Source organism: Callithrix jacchus, chromosome 17 (assembly GCF_049354715.1).
Source record: "Callithrix jacchus isolate 240 chromosome 17, calJac240_pri, whole genome shotgun sequence".
Taxonomy (NCBI): domain Eukaryota; kingdom Metazoa; phylum Chordata; class Mammalia; order Primates; family Cebidae; genus Callithrix; species Callithrix jacchus.
Genome location: NC_133518.1, coordinates 55,015,024 through 55,037,304, shown reverse-complemented (window position 1 = coordinate 55,037,304; position 22,281 = coordinate 55,015,024). Strand labels below are relative to the sequence as shown.

The 22,281-nt window shown below is 43.0% G+C and overlaps 1 protein-coding gene across 1 annotated transcript; it reads left to right on the top strand.

Moving 5' to 3' along the window:
* Positions 1–193: 193 nt before the first annotated feature.
* Positions 194–6,815, top strand: DPH3 (diphthamide biosynthesis 3). The gene is made up of 3 exons (XM_002759638.6): positions 194–400; positions 936–1,010; positions 4,005–6,815. Exons 1-3 carry the CDS (start codon positions 293–295, stop codon positions 4,068–4,070), a joined length of 249 nt encoding a protein of 82 aa, XP_002759684.1. The 5' UTR covers positions 194–292; the 3' UTR covers positions 4,071–6,815.
* Positions 6,816–22,281: the final 15,466 nt, after the last annotated feature.

Sequence of the window (22,281 nt, the reverse complement as noted above, 5' to 3'; positions counted from 1 at the left end):
CGCGAGCCAGCCCCACAGTCTATTGGTCGCTGCCGTCCAATAGAAGGAGAGGTGCGAGACCACGCTTGAGCAAGACTTGCCGTCTTCCCAGTGTCTCCGCCCCTAGCTCAGCCATCTCCATGGTGACCGCTACCGCTTACCCATTTTGCCGCGCAGGCCGGAATTGCGTCATTGCCTATGCGCCGGAAGCGCTGGTTCAAGCCCGGCGCGATGTGGTGATGCCTAGCCCGGGCCGGCTCGGGCGAAGTTAGACCTTCGAAACTGATCTTGGACTTGCCGATCCCCGCTGACCATGGCAGTGTTTCACGATGAGGTGGAAATCGAGGACTTCCAATATGACGAGGACTCGGAGACATATTTCTATCCCTGCCCATGTGGAGATAACTTCTCTATCACCAAGGTAACTTCAGGGCTTCGCCCGGCGTTTCACCGAAGCAAGCGCAGTTTCGCTCCGCCTTATTCTTGCGTGATTGGGTCGTCTTTGAAACTCTGGGTCACCCACGCCCTCTTTCCAGTTGCTGAATCTTCCTCCTCCCACTTACACCCACCCCAGCTAATACCCTGAACTCTCTCTGTAGGCAGGTAGTTCTGGCCTTAGATTAGGCCAGGGAGAGGGCGGCAGGAGCCTCTGTCTCCCTGCCCGGTCCCCGCCTTAGAGACCCAGCCTGGAATATCTCTGTAGAGGAGGGGACTCGTTTTTTGTTTCCCAGGGCTTTGGGGCGACCGAAGCTCGCCTAACATGCCTAGATGTTTCCCCTAAGCGACGCTTCTATAGGAGAATCAAGTTGGCATTTCTCACCGAAGGCCCTGGGGTTCTCACCCACCGTGGAGGGAAGGCAAGCCACTAAGAGACTCGCACCTAGGGGTGGGATAGGTTTGCGGGAGGAGATGGCAAAGAGATTGTGCTGACCACATGGTGTTTGATTTCGTTGTAGGAAGATTTGGAGAATGGGGAAGACGTGGCAACGTGTCCTAGCTGCTCTCTCATTATAAAAGTGATTTATGACAAAGTAAGGATACAATTTTAAAATGGGGGAAGGGGGTTGTAAGGCAGTGGCAAGGACTTAGATCAGCCTGTCAGTGATGAGTGCAAGAGAATGTTTGAGTGTGCGAGGTAAAGTGCGGTATTTTTTTCAGGAAGGTTTTAAACACCATTGATAAACAGCTAAATAGTAAATTAAAATGATTAAATTTCAGATTACATAATTTATTTTAGCTTTGGCGCTAAATCTAGCTTTAGTGAAAATTATTACTTATTAAAGAGAAGATAAAATTAAAAATAAACAAAATCCTTTACCAGTTATCTAAGTAAAAAAAAAAAGAGAGAGAAGTAATTATGTAGATTATTTTACTGGACAAACTTTATATTTCTCTTCTATTTAATATGTAATTAAAATTGTTTACATATGGTATTTCATGCCTGCTTACTTAGAAGGGAACAATTGTATATTTCATGCCTGCTTACACAAGGAATTCTGCATTATCTTAAGATATAATTCCTAGGTGCAGCTTTATAATTTCATTTTAGTCTTTAGTTGCCCTGTTGTCTTTCAGCCAAGGATATTGACAATAGAAAAAAATGTTATTACTTCCCACTCTTACTCAAAGTTTTGTTCAGTACGTTGAATGGAATCTTAGATAAGGAGCTTAACACTCTCAAGAATGAACTCTAAAATGAATACAGGGAAAGTGGGGATGAGGCACAGAGCCTCATGAGAGAAGCAGGCTGAAATTTAGACTATAATTTAGAAATATAATGATTCATTCTTGTATTAAAATATGCTCTGCAACAGAAAGCAAACAGGGTAAGGAAGATCAGGAATGCTGGTCTGGGAGAAAATTGGAGTTTGACAGGGGTGATCATGGCAGGCCTCACTGAGAAAGGCCTTATTAAGTAAAGATTTCAAGGAAGTGAGGGAGTGAGCCATGTACATATGAGGATACAGCAAAGGATTGTTCAGTGAAGGGGACCTAAGACAGGAACATGCCCAATTTTATCAAGGAACAAAAAGGAGGCCAATGTGATCAGAGCAGAGCAGGATGAGAGTAGTCCAAGATAAATTCGTGGATCACTTTAAGGATTTGGTGTTTGTTGTGAATGATACAGGGAACCACTGGAGAGTTTTCAAACATAGGGGTGCTATGATCCAACTTAAGTTTGTTTAAAAAATGATTCTGGCTGTTGTGTTCAGAGAATACTATAGAGAGCAAAAATAGAAACAGGAAAACCAGTTAGGAGGCTATTACACTAATAAAAGAAGGAGATGGGTCGCGTGGACCTGGTTACAGCCATGGAGATAATGAGAAGTACTTAGATTCTAGATATACTTTGAATGACTGATTGGATATAGGGTGTGAGGGAGTGACTCAAGGGTGATTTCATATGTGACCTTAATGACTAGGGGGATGCAGTTACTGTCCATTGAGGGAATGTAACTGTAGGTATAGGGGTTGGCGTTATACATACTAAGTTTGAGAAGTCTGTCATCCAATTGGATATGCATGCCTGGAGTTCATGGAGAAAAATTGGCTAGCAGTGTCAATTTGGGAGTTATCTTACGTAATAGATAGCATTTAGAGCCATGAGATTGGATGAGATCTCCAGGTCTGTAAAAGTAGAGATGGATAAAATACAGGATTGAGCCTGAAGGTGCTCCAATATTAAAAGGTCAGGGAGGGAAGTGAGGAATCACCAAAGCTGACAGTAAAGGAGCAACCACCGAGAAAGAGGAAAGTCAGCAGTGTCAAATCCTGGAAACCAGATGAGAAGGGGTCGAGGAAGTGGTGATCCTTGTCACATCCATTGATAGAAATCAAGAATTAACCATTAGCTTTGGCTGAGTGTGGTGGCTCATGCCTGTGATCCCAGGACTTTGGGAGCCTGAGGCAGGAGGATCACTTGAGCCCAGTAGTCTGGGCAACATAGTGAGACCCCCACCTCAAAAAAGAAAAAGAATTAACCATTAGCTTTAGCCAGGCATGGTGGCACACACCTGTAGTCCCAGCTACTCAGGAGTCTGAGGAGGGAGAATCGCTTGAACCTGGGAGGCAGAGATTGTGGTGAGCCAAGATTGCGCCACTGCACTCCAGCCAGGGCAACAGAGGAAGACTCCATGTTGGACAAAAAAAGAATATGACTTAATCTTGACTTCAGCACTATTGACATTTTAGGCCTGATAATTCTTTGTTGTGCAGGGTTATCCCACACTGTAGGATGTCTAGCAGGATCCGTGGCCTCTACCTATTAGATGCCAATAGCAATCCTCTGTTGTTTCAATTCAGACTGTTTCCAGATACTACCAGTGCTCTTGGGGGTAAAATGACATTTTGAGGAAGAGGTTGAGAACATGGAGCATTGTGCCCACAATGGATCATGAATTCCACAGAGTACAGTGAAGGAGTTCCAGATATTGAGCAGCAGACCAGTAGGGACAGAGTTGGGACTGATCTTTCAGGAATCAGATTGCTGGAGGTGGAGGGTAACCTCAGTGGCAGAGATTTCTTGTGGTAGCTGAGATAAATCAGGATAAATGATCAGAGATTGAACTTCATTTACAAAGTAGCTAACATTGCAGATTATCTGTGTTGAGAAACACATAAAGACCTGTCCCTTTTAGTTGGAAGAAGTAGTTACTTTGAAGAGGACTGGTATTTGTATGACCAGTTATTAAAGTGGAGAAGTTGTAGTGTGAGTAATAATTAATACCGAAATTAAACGATGTGACGTGTCTTTATGTGATTTCTGAGAAGTGGTTGCTCTGTACTGAAGATGGGCATGTTTATAAGGTGCTTTATATTAAATAATGAATTCAGAACCAAAATGATACATGTTTAAGATTCAGATTCTGGTGCTATCATTGGCTCTTTGAACAAGGATGAAATGATAATAGCAATGGAAAAACAAAATTAACAGAGCTGGAATCATTCTGTAACAAAATGAAGGTTTAATATTAATGCATTTGTGACATGGAAATTCATTGGTTAATGTCATTTCTCTGTCTTAGGATCAGTTTGTGTGTGGAGAAACAGTCCCAGCCCCTTCAGCCAACAAAGAATTAGTTAAATGCTGAAGAAGCCTTCAGGAATCCAAATCCTGAACAATTGGGAATGAGCCTAGATAGAAATATCAAATACAAAGCTACTGGCTTCATGGAGACCACCATTTGTGATTTGCTGTTCTGTAAGTGTGTGGATTCTTGCCATCGTCTGCTGATTTCATCTTCAGGAAGCAAGTCTGTAACATGACATATCTGGGTTTTGTGCTTAGAACCTTAAATTGGAAGCATTCCTAATTATCCATCTAAATTTAAAAGAAGGTAATTTCAAAACAGTGCTTTCTTTCCCTCAGTTTCATCATTTTCATATCTTAAACCAGATTACTTCAATAACTGATAATAGCATCATCAACCGCAGTCATTAGGATTCCTTAATAAATAAAATTGTATTTTTGAGTTGGTTATTAAGATGATTAAAATTAGCCCTTCCTTTGAAATTTGACATCAGCTCTGCTGTTCTAAATTTAAAATTAATTGCTTCATTAGTACCACACTTCCAGTTTCTATACCACACTTCCAGTTTCTATACCACACTTCCAGTTTCTATACCAAACGAGTCTCCTCGGTTTTCCCATTAGAATGGCCATGTTCTGTTCAGCGTGTCATTTCTGTAATGCTTCATGCACACAGTTAGGTTGTAGTATTAAAGAGAAGATACAGTGGGGTCATGATTTCACCAGACCTAAAAGTTGGTGAACAAGAAAGGAAGTCCACAGGGAAGTGATGAAAGAATAGGGAATTTTCTTGTATTCTACATATTCCTTGGAAGTCAGGACAAGATGAAAAACATCCAAAAGAAGTAAAATTGGTGACAGAATGAGAGGAGCAAATCATACCAATGTAGTAAATGAAATGTTTGAATGACTTTGCCCAATCAGAGCAAGTGATATTTCTTCATCTGGGTTTTTGTGTGTTTTTTGATAAGGCTAATGAAATTGCATTCCAGATCCGGGTTAATGTCAAGTCTTCATGGCCAGTAGCTGTGCTTTTGGCATATCACAGTGTCCTTTCACTGCTGCAAGGGAAAGCATCTATAGCAGGGAATGTGCTTGAAAGTGAGGGGCCTGTTGTGAATAAATATGCCCATGAGTGCACATTTAATAAGCCTCTGTAACATGCAGCCAAACCAGACACTCACTCCTGCAGAGAAATGTTGCCTGGGAGAAAAAGAAATATAGAAGATAGGCGCTCAATCTTGTACTAAGAATAACAAGAGATTAGAATCATTCACATTGGAAATTTGAAAATTCCCTTTATATACACAACTTTACTGTGTATAAATAAAAAAATATAATGCACTGATGTCTGTCAGGTTTTAGGAATGGCTCCTGCAATTAGAAAAATAGCTTGCTAGAATATAAATGTTCTGTTGCTAATTGGTAAATGTACTGCGCACATTCATTGGAGGTTTATATTAAAACGAGTAGCCTTTTTGACCTGCCAGCAGCATGACTCTGTGCCGCCACTAGGCTGAGACAATAAATTACCAAAAATTGTATGCTGAAGGTGCTTGGTATATTATGTGGCATATTCTGGATGTGATGAGAATTCTCATTGCTGTTTGGGACACTGACATCCCAGAAGTCATCCTTAACTGCTTTGCAAAAGCAAAGTGACTGCTCAGATGAACAGAGCAGGGTACTCGCTATCGTGGGATCAGCTGCAAAGTGAAATGAACTGTCCCATGCTCATGCTGATGGTTTTCTACATATTGCCTACATGTTAGCTCTTTCTGATCCTGATGAACTTCAGACACCAACAGACACCCCTGATGTAGGTTTGCGAAGAACAGGAAGAAGAGTTGGCAGGTTCAGACATCCCAGGAGAAAAGCAGCATAAATAGCATTAGCAATCAGTGACTGGTAATAATGCTGCAATAATGGGAATGATTTTATTTCTAAATAAAATTATTTGTTGCTTTATTTCTAAAGCAATTGAGTCACTAAGTTTATGAGCTATGAAAGAACACGTCAAGATTGAATCCTGTGTTAAGCAGAAAGTAAACCCAGAGCCAGGCGCAGTGGCTTCTGCTTGTTTTCCCAGCTACTCAGGAAGCTGAGACAGGAGGATCATGTGAGGCCAGGAGTTTAAAACTAGCCTTGGCAACACAGAGAGACCTTGTCTCTAAAAAATTCTCTTAATTAGCAGGGTGCGGAGCCATGAGCAAATTGCTTGAGTCCAGGAGTTTGAGGTTGTGGTGAGCTGTGATCACACCACTGTATTCCAGCCCATGTGACGGGCCAAGACCCCATCTCTAAAAAATAAAGAGAAAGGAAAGTAAAACTGGGCTCTGAGATATGACTACAGTTTTGTGTGATACATGTGCCTTATTTAGCCCAAGACATTTCTGGAGCACCTATAAAAACTGATTTGTAATTCAGGCTGTGTCTCTTTTTAACTTTGTAATCTTTGGCAAGTCCCTTGGATTCTTCAGCTGTACAATTAAGAGATTCGATCAGGTGATTTCATTTCTCAGCTATCAGTTCTCGAATTTCAGGCTTGGTAGCTTATAGGAACTGAAATGGCAATTAAAACTTTTGTAAACTCAAACTAAATCATGAATTACAAATAAAGTCCATTCTTTCATAACTTGTTGTTACCACACTTGTGAGTTTAATAATTATGAAGTCGATTGTTTAAAGGATTCTGCATATATTCTAGTGTGCACATTCAGAAACATTTTTCTTGGAAAAAGCACCCAACTTATTTTATAACTACACTTATTAATTTATTGCCAGAATAAATTGCATTTCAAATCAATTTGCTTTCATGTAATTTTTCTTCTAAATGTCAACATTTTGAATTAAAATGTTTATGATTTTATATGAGGTAGAAATCTTAGCTGCTTTGGGGCATTGTTAAAAGACTTTTTGGTATGGACAGTAGTTTTTAATATGGAAATTGCCACTTTTTACAGTCTGGGCTCTGAATTTTTATTGTTATTTGGAAAAAAAAATAGCTGAGTCAAGTGTTAGTAAGGCAAAGAAAGTTGACATTCTTAGATGAGTAACTCAGCTTATTACCAGGAAAGAAGACTGATATTTAAGGCTGATGATCAATTCTTAGAATGGTTTGAGAGCCCAGGTCTGGTCAGAAGACAATTAAGTTCCTCCACTGTGATCTCAGAGGAGTTACTTAATAATTATGTTCTGGTTTGTGAAATGTAGACCATAGCACCTCTTACACGGGGTGAAACCATTCATTCTGCAATTAGAAAAGTAGCTGTCATGTGCTATGCACTAGGCAAAGAAGTACCTGTCACATGCTAGGTACTAGGTGAAAAAGATTGGGTTTCTGCCATTTGGGAACTTAACATGGAACTAGAAGAGACAGAAGCAAGATTATAGATGAGTTAGAGCCCCCAAGGACATAAACCAGGTGATGTGGGAGAGAGTTGCTGGGTCAGGTGACTTTTTAAGAGCATGAGTTCTGGCACTTTTTCTAAGACCTGAAGGATGAGAAAGAAAGAGCCTTGTGAAAATGATTAAATGAGCTACTACCTATAAAACATGACAGCTAATGCCTGTCATGTGCAAAAAATAGTTAACTATTCTAACTCTAAAAGGAATTTAACATTGTTTTGAGCTATCTCTTAGTCCATGTTCTGTCGCTGTAACAGTACCTGACACTGGATAATTTATCAAGAATAAAAGTTAGTTTGGCTCATGATTCTGGAGCTCGAGGAGTTCATGTTATGACTCTGGTGAGGGTCTCGTGCTGTACTGTAACTTGATGGAGAAGTACAGCGGGAAGTAGGCATGTGCAAAGGTACCATACAGGAAAGTCAGCATCATTTTACAGCAGCCCCTCTCTTGGTAACTAATCCAGTCAGTGGGGAGAGAGAACTCACTCCCACCAGATGTCATTAATTTCTTCAAGGGCAGATCCCTTTTTACCCAAGTACTCTTAAAAGTCTCAACACCATTACATCGGGGACCAAGTTTCAATATGAGTTTGGTGTGGACAAACTATATCCAAACCACAGCAAGCATTTGACAGTTTTCTTGGAGTAAATATGAGAAGTGCAAAGTTTTGGACACCTTTCCCTCCCTCTTACTGAATCTAGGGATAGGGCCCAGCAACCTGTGTTTTAACAAGCCTGCTAGCTGATTCCAATGCAGCTGAAGTTTGGGAACCACTGGTTTTCAAACCTGGTAGCACATTTGTAATCGGTTGGGGTACTTTAAAAATTTGATGCCCCAGAGAGTCTGACTTAATTGATTTGGGCACAGCTTGGGCATCAGGATTTTTTTTTTTAAGTGTCCCTGGCGATTCTAATGTGTAGCCAAGGCCAAGAACCAGTGGGCTAGAAAAGCAGAAATTTCATAATCACTAAAAGGAGCCAATTGTAAATGATCACACCTGCTTTGCACATGGAATGGAGAGTGAGCTCAGTTGGTCACACACTACATTCAGGAAGGCAGTGAGCCTTAACAAGTGGCCAGGAAAGCCCAGGCTGGGCTCTTGTACACAGTGGGAGAGCTCTAAACTGGGTGGCCTCTGGGTTGCATCCGTATTTAAACAGACAATCACACTTTCCAGCACACACTGGCTGCTAATTACATACCTCACAAAAGCAACCGCTTCTGCAGGTCTAAGTAATTAGGATTTCTTTAACTCCATTTGAGGATGCCTGCCATTCCCTGCTGCTTACCTAGCAAATTGCCATGATTACATATTTGACTGGGAAATCAGTTTACAAATTATTCTTTGCTAAGGGTTTAAAACAAAGGGCACATAAAAGAGAAATAACGGTTCCACAAAAGGCTTAAAACAAGAGTGGAGGTAGAGTGGGGGGATCTCCACCTTTCTCTACATCCTTGCAGAGATGCACTTGCAGACGAGCCCTAGAACTCAGAACAAAACACAATTCTTTGTAGATTTATGAATGAATATTGTTCCAATTCTAGGAAAGCAAGTTAGCATTTTAAAAAAGAAAATTGTTTTTTGGTCTTCAGACTTTACCACTCATATTAGGGGAAAAAGAGGCATGTCCTCTTCAAGTTTGAACCTGTGGGGAAATCTGGAAGTTAGGAGTGTCAGGCCGCTGGAGTGGGAACCCTGGAAGGGGCTGAGGAAGAAGTCTGGAAGGGGTCTTTCCTTCTCTAGCAAAATTACCACTGAGTTTGCCGCCAAGCACCAATAGTGAAGTTGGAGTTGCTGTTGGTCAGTAGAGGTGGCAGTCAGGAAGAAGCTGGCACGCGGCAGGAAAGGAGGACGGACGCCAACGGCCCAGCGCCTCTGCATCTTTCTCTCACCACCTGACACGAGCGCTCTCCAGAGTCACAGTTGCTGCCTCCTTTCTCCCTTCCAGACCTTGCACAGATTTCTCCTTTTTACTCATCTGTAACCCAGAACCATATAGGGAAGAGATACTGGGAAACAGTTCCAGCTGGGCCAAGTTAGTATTACAAAACTGCCACAGTTACAGATACTGAAAAGCCACTCAAATCCACTTGAGTATCTTAATTAGAAGCACCACTAACTTTCATCTTTGTACAACCTGGAAAACTTTGCCACAGCACCTGCTGAGACAGAACAAATGCGGGGAACTAACCTAGCTAGCAATGCAGACTGCAGAGGCACAGGTCGGCCCAGCAGGCTGTTTCCAAGGAAGGGGGCCACCTCAGTCCCAGTCTGGCAAGTGAGAGGTGTTTGATTTGGTATTTGAAGTAGATCCCAAATGGGGATGCATGCCCAGTAAGGAGTAGGAGATCCCAATAAGTGTACATGGCCTCCAGCACTGCTTCAGTCCAGAAAAACCGACACTTGGGGCAATTTGCATGTGAGATCTGACTGAGGTATCAGGACCCAGTCACTAGGCAAATATTTGGGGTCAGACTTTATACTTAGAGGGGAGCTGAGCGTTTGGTAGGGTCAAAGATTGTACCTTTGAACAAAAATTAATGCCGAAGTTGAGAATGAGGAAGAGGAGAAAGCAACCCTTAATGGGCACCGCCTGTATGTACTTTAGGACAGCACAGGCCGCCTGGGTCACACCAGAGGACATTGGGTCCCAGTGTGCAATTCCTAATGGCACTGAGGATTTAGAGCACTACTGTAGCTAGCAGGCGTCTCTAAACCACCAGTCCATGATGGTGATGAGAGTACAGCATACTGGATGGGGGATTAATTTTATGACATTAAATGAGATAATGCACGTAAAGCACTTGGCACAGATTTTGCACATAAATGATAGTTTAATCTTACATGTTTCTTGCTCCATAATAAATTATTCAAGACTATGTTCCAGGGAACTTCCCTGATTTTACAAGTTTAGACAACAATGGACTCAGCCGTAATGTGTCAGGGTTCAATCCAGAGAAGCTAAAGAACCATGAGTGAGAGAGAATGGAGCTGCGTTATGAGGATTAGACTTTACATGGTGTGGAGCTAGTGGAGGCATCAAGGGAAGGTGATTATCTCTGCATCTGATGTTGAGCCTAAAGTTGTAATTGGTCGATCCAATTGGTAGTTGGGAAAGGAAGCTTGGCGTGAACAAGAGAAAATGTAAACCAGAATCTACATCTGTCTCACTACCGCCAACCTTAGTGCTGTGGGTGACTTCCAGGGGAAACTGGCACCCCTCTCCACAGAGTTGCATAAGTACTTGGCCCAGAACAAGGCAAGCTAGCTAATCGCAGCATGCATGGACACCCACTATTCCTGGGATCCTGTTCCAGCCTTCAGAGCATAAAAAAGCAGATCTGCTGCTTTACTTCTGGCTTCCAAATCTTGCAGAAAATTTCTCTTGTGGTCAGTGCTAACCCGGGACCACCAGGAAAGGGAATTCTGGGAAATATAGTCCCAGTTTAGCAAAATTGTGACATATACCATAGGGGAAGTCAAGTCAGGAGTGGGACATTATTGGTCTTAAATGGGTAAAGGGATCATAGCATCGCATTGTTTAGATCACACTATGAAGTTGATATCATAATCCTCATAGTAACTGAAACTAAGTCTTTGCCAATGTATCAATCAGGAATTGTTATATTACAAGCCACCCAAAACTTAAGTCATTTATTCTTAAGTGTCTGTTGGTCAGCTAGGGGTTGGCTGAGCCTGGCTAGGTTTGGCTGAGTGGCTGTAAACTGCAGATTAAGTCTGGGTCCGGTCTTACCTTTCTCTTCCTTCTTGGGCCGGTGAACCAGCTGAGGAGCAGGCGCCAAGTCCCACTGCACATGCGCACTTCAAGTCTTGGCTGGCATCAGATCTGCCGGTGTTTCATTGGCCAAAACAATCACGTGGCTGAGTGAAAGTCAAGGGCAGGGAAATACAATTCTTCCATGGAGGTGGTGGAGGGAAGGAGTGAATAATTTTGAAAAGTAATTTAATCTATCACAGTCATTAAATGACTGGCTTGGCATTTCAATACAAACAATTTTGACTCCAACTGCCATTGTCTTTCTTTTATAGTCGTGTTTGAATAATTGAAACACTTTCCAAGGCGTAAGATGGAAGCAGTTGAAACTAAAACAAGTTACTTATTCTCATCTTTCTAGACAGACATGAGTCAATGGTCCCATGGGGTTAATTTTTGCTACATTTGCATTTTGAGGTGAGTGGGGCTTTGGCTGTGATTTCTGTATTCAAAATCAGGCTTCACCTTCAGCAACATAACTCTGATAATAACGAGTTGATATTCCAAAGACTGCCATAAACATCCACTCGAAGGTATTTATTAGCTCTAATTATAAAGAGAAATGGGGCCGTATACTTGTAAGATATCATTAAAAGTGAGCTAGAATGCCCATGGGAACCTAGACTACTCACCTTACCGTGTCTGTTTCCTGGAACTTTGGGATGATTCATTCTGAGTGTTTTTATTGCAGCGAGTTCCCTGATACATTTCAGTGGTGCCCAACACTTTGCTATGCAGATTACTGCAAATCAGGGGAGCAGCTCTCACTTCAAGTCTGATATGATCTGCATGACCCTAGCCAAAACCTTCAACTTTGGGCCCAGGACGTATATAGCTTACATATTCCTAGCAGGATGTGGCCTACTAATGACTCATCCATCTGGCTTGGCTGAGCTCTCTCCGTACCATGCTGAGTTACAGGGGGGAAAATCAGTGAAGTTAGCCATGAAGGAGAACTTTCTGCTTGGAAGTGTTAAGATTGTTAGTACTACTCACCCCAAAATGGATAAACAGTGTCATGCAATCAATCAATACGCTCCAAGCATTTGTTATTTATAAGGACTGGGCCCTAATCTCTGTGCAAGGGAGGGTTTAAAAACTAGAATTGTGTTACAGAGAATCTGTAAGAACAGGACAGAAATGTTTCTCACCAATAAGTGACCCCAATCTATGTGTTGGCAGTTAAACGATTGGAAGCTTTGTCCTCTTTGCCAAACATGCGCCCTCCTCATCATCAATTTTAAAAACTATCCTGTGGACATAAAGAGGCAGAAAGAATGCCTGACCTCACCAGATGGTTCCTGTTTTTCTTGCACGCACACGTGTTCCTGCCCCATCTGTGGACTCAGTGGGTCACTGCCCTGGGCAAAGAGGCCAAAGATGATACTGATCACCTCTCTAGGTCTTGGCTTCTCAACTGTAAAATGGGGTGGGAGTAGGGGGGATGAAGGAATGACTTCTAAGGTTCCTCTCAGCTCTGTTCTGATGTGACTTGAGCAGGCAAGTGACTATTTCTATACTTGGATGAAGCTGTCCTGGTTTGTCTGAAGGGGCAACCTCAAGGGGACTGCTGTCCTTCTGGGCTGGGGGATGGGGAGGAGGAAGAGGAGGAGCAGAGTGAACAGCAGCACTCCTCAGGATGGTGGTGAAAGCACCAGGGCCTTTGGGGAGCCAGAGTCATGGCACTCTGGTGTCGGCAGGCCCAAGCCCACACCAGCTTATAGGAGAGCAGCGCAGCCAAAACCCTCTGCACCCGTGTGTTTGCCTTCCCAAGGGGCAACCCACTTCATGTGAGTGAGGGGCAGTTGACATTTGCAGGAGCCTCAGCCTGAGGTCTGAAGCAAACCCAGCCAGTCAGTTACCAGCCTCAGTGACATCTCAAAATATGCCTAGCAGGGCTTTTTCACTGTTCAACATGGTAGCCACTGGCTACATGTGGCTTTCTAAATGTATTTATGTATGTATGTATTTATTTATTTACTTATTTTGAGACAAGGTATCGCTCTGTCACCCAGGCTGGAGTGCAGTGGTGCAGTCATAGCTCACTGCAGCCTCAAGCTCCTGCGGTCAGCCTCCCAAGTAGCTGGAACTATAAGCATGTGCTATGTCCAGTCAGTTTTTTATTTTCTGTAGAGACAGGTCTTGCCATGTTTCCCAGGCTGGTCTCAAACTCCTGGGCTCAAGCAATCCTCCTGCCTCAGCCTCCCAAAGTGCTGGGATTGTAGGTATGAGCCACCATACCCAGATCTGAATTTAAATTAAAATATATTAAAATTAAATAAAATGAAGAAGCCAGTGCTTTAGTAGTCACACTCCCACATTTCAGGTAAACATGTGCACACGTGCTGTGGCTTGTGGCCACCATACTGGACGGCTCAAGTAAAGAACTTTCCCATCTTCACAAAAAGTTCTACTGAACAGTTCTGTTCTAGAATGTGGCATGGTGCTCACACACAGAAAAAATAAAAACACCTCCACTAACTTCATCTTTTTTTTCCTGTTACCTTTATTTGCTTGCTATAGAATGTCTATATATACATTCTTTGAGAGTAGAGAAGATGAGATATTTGATGTCAAATATCTGGGTTCAAGCCTCAGCTCCCCCACATCAATTTTAGGAGAATGATTTAGACTTCCCAGAGGCCAGCATCTGAGACACAGGCCAGAAGAAACCAGCAGTTCTGGTTTCCAGGAGTCTCTCAATGACATCCCTGACCCACTGAGAGAAAGAGAACACTCTGCCCTTGCCAATGCAAGGAAACCCCAGACGGCTGGAAGGGAGCAGACAGGGCCTTTGCACCCCTCCCAGCCTGTCCTTGCATCTCCAGCCAGTCCCAGGATGCTGGTTGTCAGGGCCCAGTTAGCCAGGGCCCAGCAGGCATATAGGACAGACAACCCTGGCACTGCCAGGCTGCTCCCCGACAGCCTAGGAACTCACTTGAGTGGGCAATGGGGGGCACTAATCCCCTATGTCTATATCTGCAGTCACATTGACCTTGGTTCAAATCCTAAGTCTGCCACTTATTAGTGGGAATTGGTTTAACCTCTCTGAGCATCAGTTTCTTCTGTAAAATGGGGACAATGAATTCTTTCGCAGGGTCCTATGAGGGTCAATGACGTAACAGTTGTAAGCAGTTAGAGCAGCACCTGCTTCATACTCATCTATATCCTTGCTTTGCCTTGTCTTAGTTTGATTTTGGGCACTTTAGTCTCTCTGTGCCCAGTCTTCCCACCTGTAAAATGGGGAGAACAACAGCACTGGCCTCACTGAAATGTGGAAAGGATCAAACGAGTTGGCATAAGCAAAGCCCTTAAAACAAGGCCTGGCAGGTGGAAAATGTGAAGTAAGCATCTGCTATTCCTCTTCATTTAATCAATATTTGTTAAGTTCTTGCTATGTGCCAAGCACAATGAGAGGAGCTGGGATGGTGCCTGTTTTAGCCAGTCTGCTTTCCACACACTCCAAGCGGGTCAGGAAGTTCTGCCCTCCCTGGCCACGCCCCCTCCACACACACATTAATGAGGAGCCCATCCCAGCCAAGGTTCTGTTTGGGCCCCGTCTGGGGCTCCTCAGTCTTCATTGCCTCATTCCCAAGTGCAGGAAACTGGTTCCAAGGATGGTGCTTGTTAAACATTGCAGAAATAGTGCTGGAATAAGGGCATCTCTGAGGAAATCCATTCAGCCATCAGAGAGCACTCAGGGATGCCTCCCTCTGGTGTGCAGAGCTAACTAGTGAATTCCAACTCATGAAAGTGCATTAGAATTCACCACCTGGCCAGGCATGGTGGCACAAACCTGTAATCCCAGCATTTTGGGAGGCCGAGGTGGGTGGATCTCCTGAGGTCAGGAGTTCGAGACCAGCATGACCAACATGGAGAAACCTAGTCTCTTAAAAAAAAAAAAAAAAAAGGGAGTTGGGGCAAGATGGCGCTGTGAGAACAACCCAGGATTGGAGCTCTCGTTGAATCCGCAAACAGGTGAGTCGGAGCTGCATTTCCAGACTGATCTTTGTTGCCCACAGAACGGGGAAACTCCCAAGTATAAAAAAGACACGGGACGCCAGGCAGTAGGTCTGCCTGGTGAAGCCGGCAGCCGGGGCGGTGGCGGCCGGCCCTACCCAGCAATCCCCACAGGGCGCGCTTGTCCGGGTGCCCTGTTGAACCGGCAACCTGAGATTTGAGAGGGCTGGACTTGAGACTGAATGAGACTTGGACAGTAGCCCAGCCCAGGGGATTGCAGGGACAGATCGTTTGGGATACCCAGTGGGACGAACAAAACCGCGATTTCAAACTATCCCGAGCAGACGGTCCGAGACGCTCTGTGGGGGAGGGGCGTCCACCACTACCGAGGCAACCCGCCCCAACTGAGATACACGCCCACTGCTGACGCAGCCAGCCGTTGCCAAGGCAACCCATCCCTACTGAGATACACGCCCACTGCTGACGCAGCCTACCGTTGCCGAGGCAACACGCTACAACGAAGAGACGCTGCCGCAGGGCGTGGCGGAGACCACAGCAGAGCCTGCAGGAACAGGGCGAATCACACAACAGCAGGGCGGAGCCTCGGCAGCCAAACAGTGGCTAGTCTGACTTCTAGCTGGGCAGGACACCTCAACGGACATCGAAAAATAAAGCCCGAACCCCCCAACACAGAGCACTTGAGAAAAAAAGGGTTTTTTTTAATGAGCTCTGTTGCAGCAGAATCAAACATAGCAGCCTAACAGCCCTGAATGAACAACAGAGCTCACAGCTCAGCAATTGAGCTCCAAAAAAGTACAGACTGTCTCCTCAAGCAGCTCCCTGACCCCTCTATATCCAAAAGACTGACATTTGGCAGGCATCATCCTGGGACAAAGAGAGCAGAAAAAGAAACGGGTAGCATCCCTCACTGTGCCACAGCTGCTAGAGGTGCACCCCAGACAAGCAGGGCCTGGAGTGGACCTCAGCAGTCATACAGCGAAGGGGCTAGGCTGGTAGAAGGAAAACCAAGTAACAGAAATACTTCATCATCAACAATCTGGGTGTCCACTCAGAGACCCAATCGAAAAGTCAGCAACTACGCAGATGACAAGCGGATAAACCCACAAAGATGGGAAGAAACCAGCGAAAAAAGGAGGAAAACACCCGAAACCAGAACACCTCGCCTCCTAGAAAGGACCAAAACTCCTCACCAGCAAGGGAGCAAAGCTGGACGGAAAATGACTGTGACGAAATGACGGAATTAGACTTCAGAAGGTGGATAATGAGAAACTTTTGTGAGCTAAAAGAACATGTATTAAATCAATGCAAAGAAACTAAGGAACTTAAAAAAAGATATGAGGAAATGATAACAAGAATGGATAACTTAGAGAGGAATATGAATGAATTAAAGGAGCTGAAAAACACAATACGAGAACTTCGCAAAGCATGCACAAGTTTCAATAGCCGAATTGACCAAGCAGAAGAAAGAATATCTGAAGTCGAAGACCAACTCAACGAAATTAAACGAGAAACCAAGATTAGAGAAAAAAGCGCAAAAAGGAATGAACAAAGTCTCCAAGAAATGTGGGACTATGTGAAAAGACCTAACCTACGTATGATAGGTGTACCAGAAGGGGAAGAAGAGAATGAATCCAAGCTGGAAAATACTCTTCAGGACATCATCCAGGAAAACTTCCCCCACCTAGCAAGAAAGGCCAACACTCAAATGCAGGAAATACAGAGAACACCACAAAGATATTCTGCAAGAAGAGCAACCCCAAGGCACATAATCATCAGATTCAACAAGGTTGAAATAAAGGAGAAAATACTAAGGGCAGCCAGAGAGAAAGGTCGAGTTACTCACAAAGGGAAGCCCATCAGACTCACAGCAGATCTCTCGGCAGAAACACTACAAGCCAGAAGAGAGTGGGGGCCAATATTCAACATTCTTAAAGAAAAGAACTTTCAACCCAGAATTTCATATCCAGCCAAACTGAGCTTCAGAAGTGAAGGAAAAATAAAATCCTTTGCGAACAAGCAAGTACTCAGAGATTTTGTCACCACCAGGCCTGCTTTACAAGAGCTCCTAAAAGAGGCACTACACATAGAAAGGAACAACCAGTACCAGCCATTCCAAAATCACACTAAAAGTTAAAGAGCATCAACATAATGAAGAATCTACAACACCAACAGGCAAAACAGCCACTTAGCATCAAAATGGCAGTATCAAATTCACACATAACAATATTAACCCTAAATGTAAATGGACTAAATGCACCAATCAAAAGACATAGACTGGCAAATTGGATAAAAATCCAAAACCCATCAGTGTGCTGTATCCAGGAAACCCATCTCACATGCAAGGATACCAAAGGCTCAAAATAAAGGGATGGAGGAAGATTTACCAAGCAAATGGAGAGCAAAAAAAAGCAGGAGTTGCAATTCTCATCTCTGATAAAATAGACTTTAAAGCAACAAAGATCAAAAGAGACAAAGAAGGCCATTACATAATGGTAAAAGGATCGATAAAACAAGAAGAGCTAACGATCCTAAACATATATGGACCCAATACAGGAGCACCCAGATAAATAAGGCAAGTTCTTAATGACTTACAAAGAGACTTAGACTCCCACACAATAATAGTGGGAGGCTTTAACACTCCACTGTCAATATTAGACAGATCAACCAGACAGAAAATCAACAAGGATATCCAGGGCTTGAACTCAGACCTGGAGCAAGCAAACCTGATAGACATTTACAGAACTCTCCACCCCAAATCCACAGAATATACATTTTTCTCAGCACCACATCACACCTACTCAAAAATTGACCACATAATTGGAAGTAAAGCACTGCTCAACAAATGCAAAACAACTGAAATCATAACAAACAGCCTCTCAGACCATAGTGCAATCAAGTTAGAACTCAGAATACAGAAACCAACCCAGAACCGCACAGCTTCATGGAAACTGAACAACTGGCTCTTGAATGTTGACTGGGTAAACAATGAAATGAAGTCAGAAATAAAGAAGTTCTTCAAAACCAATGAGAATGAAGACACAACATGCCAGAACCTCTGGGACACATTTAAAGCAGTCTCTAGAGGAAAGTATATAGCAACAAGTGCCCATATGAGGAGAATGGAGAGATCCAAAATTGACACCCTATCGTCAAAATTGAAAGAGCTAGAGGAGCAAGATCAAAAAAACTCAAAACCCAGCAGAAGACAAGAAATAACTAAGATCAGAGCTGAACTGAAGGAGATTGAGACACGAAAAACCCTTCAAAAAATCAATAAATCCAAGAGCTGGTTTTTTGAAAAGATCAACAAAATAGACAGACCACTAGCCAGAATGATTAAAAAGAAAAGAGAGAACAACCAAATAGATGCAATAAAAAATGATAAAGGGGAAATCACCACAGATTCCACAGAAATTCAAACCATCATCAGAGAATATTACAAACAACTCTATGCACATAAACTAGTAAACCTGGAAGAAATGGATAAATTCCTGGACTCCTGTGTCCTCCCAAGCCTAAACCAGGAGGAAGCTGAAATTATGAATAGACCAATAACAAGGTCAGAAGTCGAGGCAGCAATTAAGAGCCTACCACACAAAAAAAGCCCAGGTCTAGACGGGTTCATAGCCGAATTCTACCAGACACACAAAGAGGAGCTGGTACCATTCCTTCTAAAACTATTTCAAACAGTCCAAAAAGAGGGAATACTTCCCAAATCATTTTACGAGACCAACATCATCCTGATACCAAAACCCGGCAGAGACCCAACAAGAAAAGAAAACTTCAGGCCGATGAACATAGATGCAAAAATCTTCAATAAAATATTGGCAAGCCGAATGCAACAGCAAATCAAAAAACTTATTCACCATGATCAAGTAGGATTCATCCCGGGGATGCAAGGCTGGTTCAACATACGCAAGTCTATCAACATAATTCACCACATAAACAGAACCAAAAACAAAAACCACATGATTATCTCAATTGACGCAGAGAAGGCATTTGACAAAATTCAACAGCCCTTTATGCTAAAAACCCTCAATAAACTCGGTATCGATGGAACGTATCTCAAAGTAATAAAAGCTATTTATGACAAACCAACAGCCAATATCATACTGAATGGGCAAAAACTGGAAGCATTCCCTTTGAAATCTGGCACTAGACAAGGATGCCCTCTCTCACCACTCCTATTCAATATAGTTCTGGAAGTTCTAGCCAGAGCAATCAGGCAAGAAAAAGAAATAAAGGGTATTCAAATAGGAAAGGTGGAAGCCAAATTGTCTCTATTTGCAGACGACATGATAGTATACCTAGAAGACCCCATCACCTCAGCCCAAAAACTCCTGAAACCGATAAGCAACTTCAGCAAAGTCTCAGGATATAAAATCAATGTGCAAAAATCACAAGCATTCGTCTACACCAATAACAGACTTAAAGAAAGCCAAATGAAGAACGAACTGCCATTCACAATTGCTACAAAAAGAATAAAATACCTTGGAATACAACTCACAAGGAACGTAAGGGACCTCTTCAAGGAGAACTACAAACCACTGCTCAACGAAATCAGAGAGGACACAAACAGATGGAGAAACATTCCATGTTCATGGTTAGGAAGAATTAATATCGTAAAAATGGCTATACTGCCCAAAGTAATTTACAGAATCAACGCTATCCCCATCAAGCTACCATTGACTTTCTTCACAGAACTGGAAAAAACCACCATGAACTTCATATGGAACCAAAAGAGAGCCCGCATAGCCAAGTCAATTCTAAGCAAAAAGAACACAGCGGGGGGCATCACACTACCGGATTTCAAACTATACTACAAGGCTACAGTAATCAAAACAGCATGGTACTGGTACCAAAACAGAGATATAGACCAATGGAACAAAACAGAGGCACCGGAGGCAACACAACATATCTACAACTATACAATCTTTGATAAACCTGACAAAAACAAGCAAGGGGGAAAGGATTCCCTGTTTAACAAATGGTGTTGGGAAAACTGGCTAGCCATGTGCAGAAAGCAGAAACTGGACCCCTTCCTGACACCTTACACTAAAATTAACTCCAGATGGATTAAAGACTTAAACATAAGACCTGGCACCATAAAAACCCTAGAAGGAAATCTAGGCAAAACTATCCAGGACATAGGAGTAGGCAAGGACTTTATGAACAAAACACCAAAAGCATTGGCAACAAAAGCCAAAATAGACAAATGGGACCTAATCAAACTCCACAGCTTCTGCACGGCAAAAGAAACAGTCACTAGAGTGGATTGGCAACCAACAGAATGGGAAAAAATTTTTGCAGTCTACCCATCTGACAAAGGGCTGATATCCAGAATTTACAAAGAACTCAAACGGATTTACAGGAAAAAAACAAACAAGCCCATTCAAAAGTGGGCAAAGGATATGAACAGACACTTTACGAAAGAAGACATATATGAGGCCAACAATCATATGAAAAAATGCTCATCGTCACTGGTCATCAGAGAGATGCAAATCAAAACCACATTGAGATACCATCTCACACCAGTTAGAATGGCAATCATTAAAAAATCTGGAGACAACAGATGCTGGAGAGGATGTGGAGAAAAAGGAACACTTTTACACTGTTGGTGGGAGTGTAAATTAGTTCAACCATTGTGGAAGACAGTGTGGCGATTCCTCAAGGCCTTAGAAATAGAAATTCCATTTGATCCAGCAATCCCATTACTGGGTATATATCCAAAAGACTATAAATCGTTCTACTATAAGGACACATGCACATGAATGTTCATTGCAGCACTGTTTACAATAGCAAAGACCTGGAATCAAACAAAATGCCCATTGATAATAGACTGGATTGGAAAAATGTGGCACATATGCACCATGGAATATTATGCAGCAATCAGAAATGATGAGTTTGTGTCGTTTGTAGGGGCATGGATGAATCTGGAGAACGTCATCCTCAGCAAACTGACACAAGAACAGAAAATGAAACACCGCATATTCTCACTCATAGGCGGGTGATGAAAAATGAGAACACATGGACACAGAAAGGGGAGTACTAAACACTGGGGTCTACTGGGGGGAAAAGGGGAGGGCCAGTGGGAGGGGGAGGTGGGGAGGGATAGCCTGGGGAGAAATGCCAAATGTGGGTGAAGGGGAGAAGGAAAGAAAAGCACACTGCCATGTGTGTTCCTACGCAACTGTCTTACATGCTCTGCTCATGTACCCCAAAACCTAAAATCCAATAAAAAATTAAAATAAATAAATAAATAAATAAAATTTTTTAAAAAAAAGAATTCACCACCCATCTGAGGTAAGGAAAGCATTTAAAAATGCATACCCATTTCAAGTAAAAGCAGAGAGATGCCTCACTATCATTTCTGTGACTCTCAGGGTGATTTTGTCTTCCCTGTCCTTTTTTCTCTAAGGAACTGAAGGCACATTGACCTGGGATTGTCAGTGTTCTTCCCTGTGTCCAATTTGGAGGCTGTTCAGAGAAGGGCTTGTCGTCGGGCCTAGCAGTCTTTTCCCCAGACTCCAGCTTTTCTGCACTGCCCATTCCCTGCACATTTTTACACTCACCTTAAGTTGTATTCCAATATCCTTAGGTGTGATTTTATATGTTCTTATATCACAGTGTATATGTGTGTTTCTGCTTATGAAAGAAAGATGCAGATATAGAGACTGAGGAAGGGAGAGAAGGAATGAGAGAGAAAGAGCATGAGAGAGAATAAGAGAATGAGAGAAAGAATGCGAGAGAGAAGAGAGTGAATGAGGGAGAAAATGAATGAGACCACAAAACCATGAGGATGTTTACCTGCCTGCTGGCTAAGGCACCTGTATGTTCTAGGGCAGAATGACTTTTCATGTATTTTGAGTGGGGGCAGGAGGCAGCGAACAGCAGCTTGAATAATAGCTTCTCTATAAACATTGTCAGTAAACTGCAGGGGAAACACTGCCCCTCTTCAAAAACAACAACTGTAGTGAAAACTGAGCAGGCAGGACTGCAGCTGGGAGAGGAGTGGATTGATGGGTGGGCTGTTGCGTTATCGTCACCAAATGACCGCAGCTGTTCACAGATGAGCCAGAAGCCTGGAGTCCCAGAGTGCCAGGT

Excerpts from the sequence above, each read along its gene's own strand:
- DPH3 (XM_002759638.6), top strand. The coding sequence starts at position 293 with ATGGCAGTGTTTCACGATGAGGTGGAAATCGAGGACTTCCAATATGAC. Across the intron at positions 401-935 it reads ATAACTTCTCTATCACCAAG|GAAGATTTGGAGAATGGGGA; the intron begins GTAACTTCAGGG and ends ATTTCGTTGTAG. Across the intron at positions 1,011-4,004 it reads TAAAAGTGATTTATGACAAA|GATCAGTTTGTGTGTGGAGA; the intron begins GTAAGGATACAA and ends TCTCTGTCTTAG.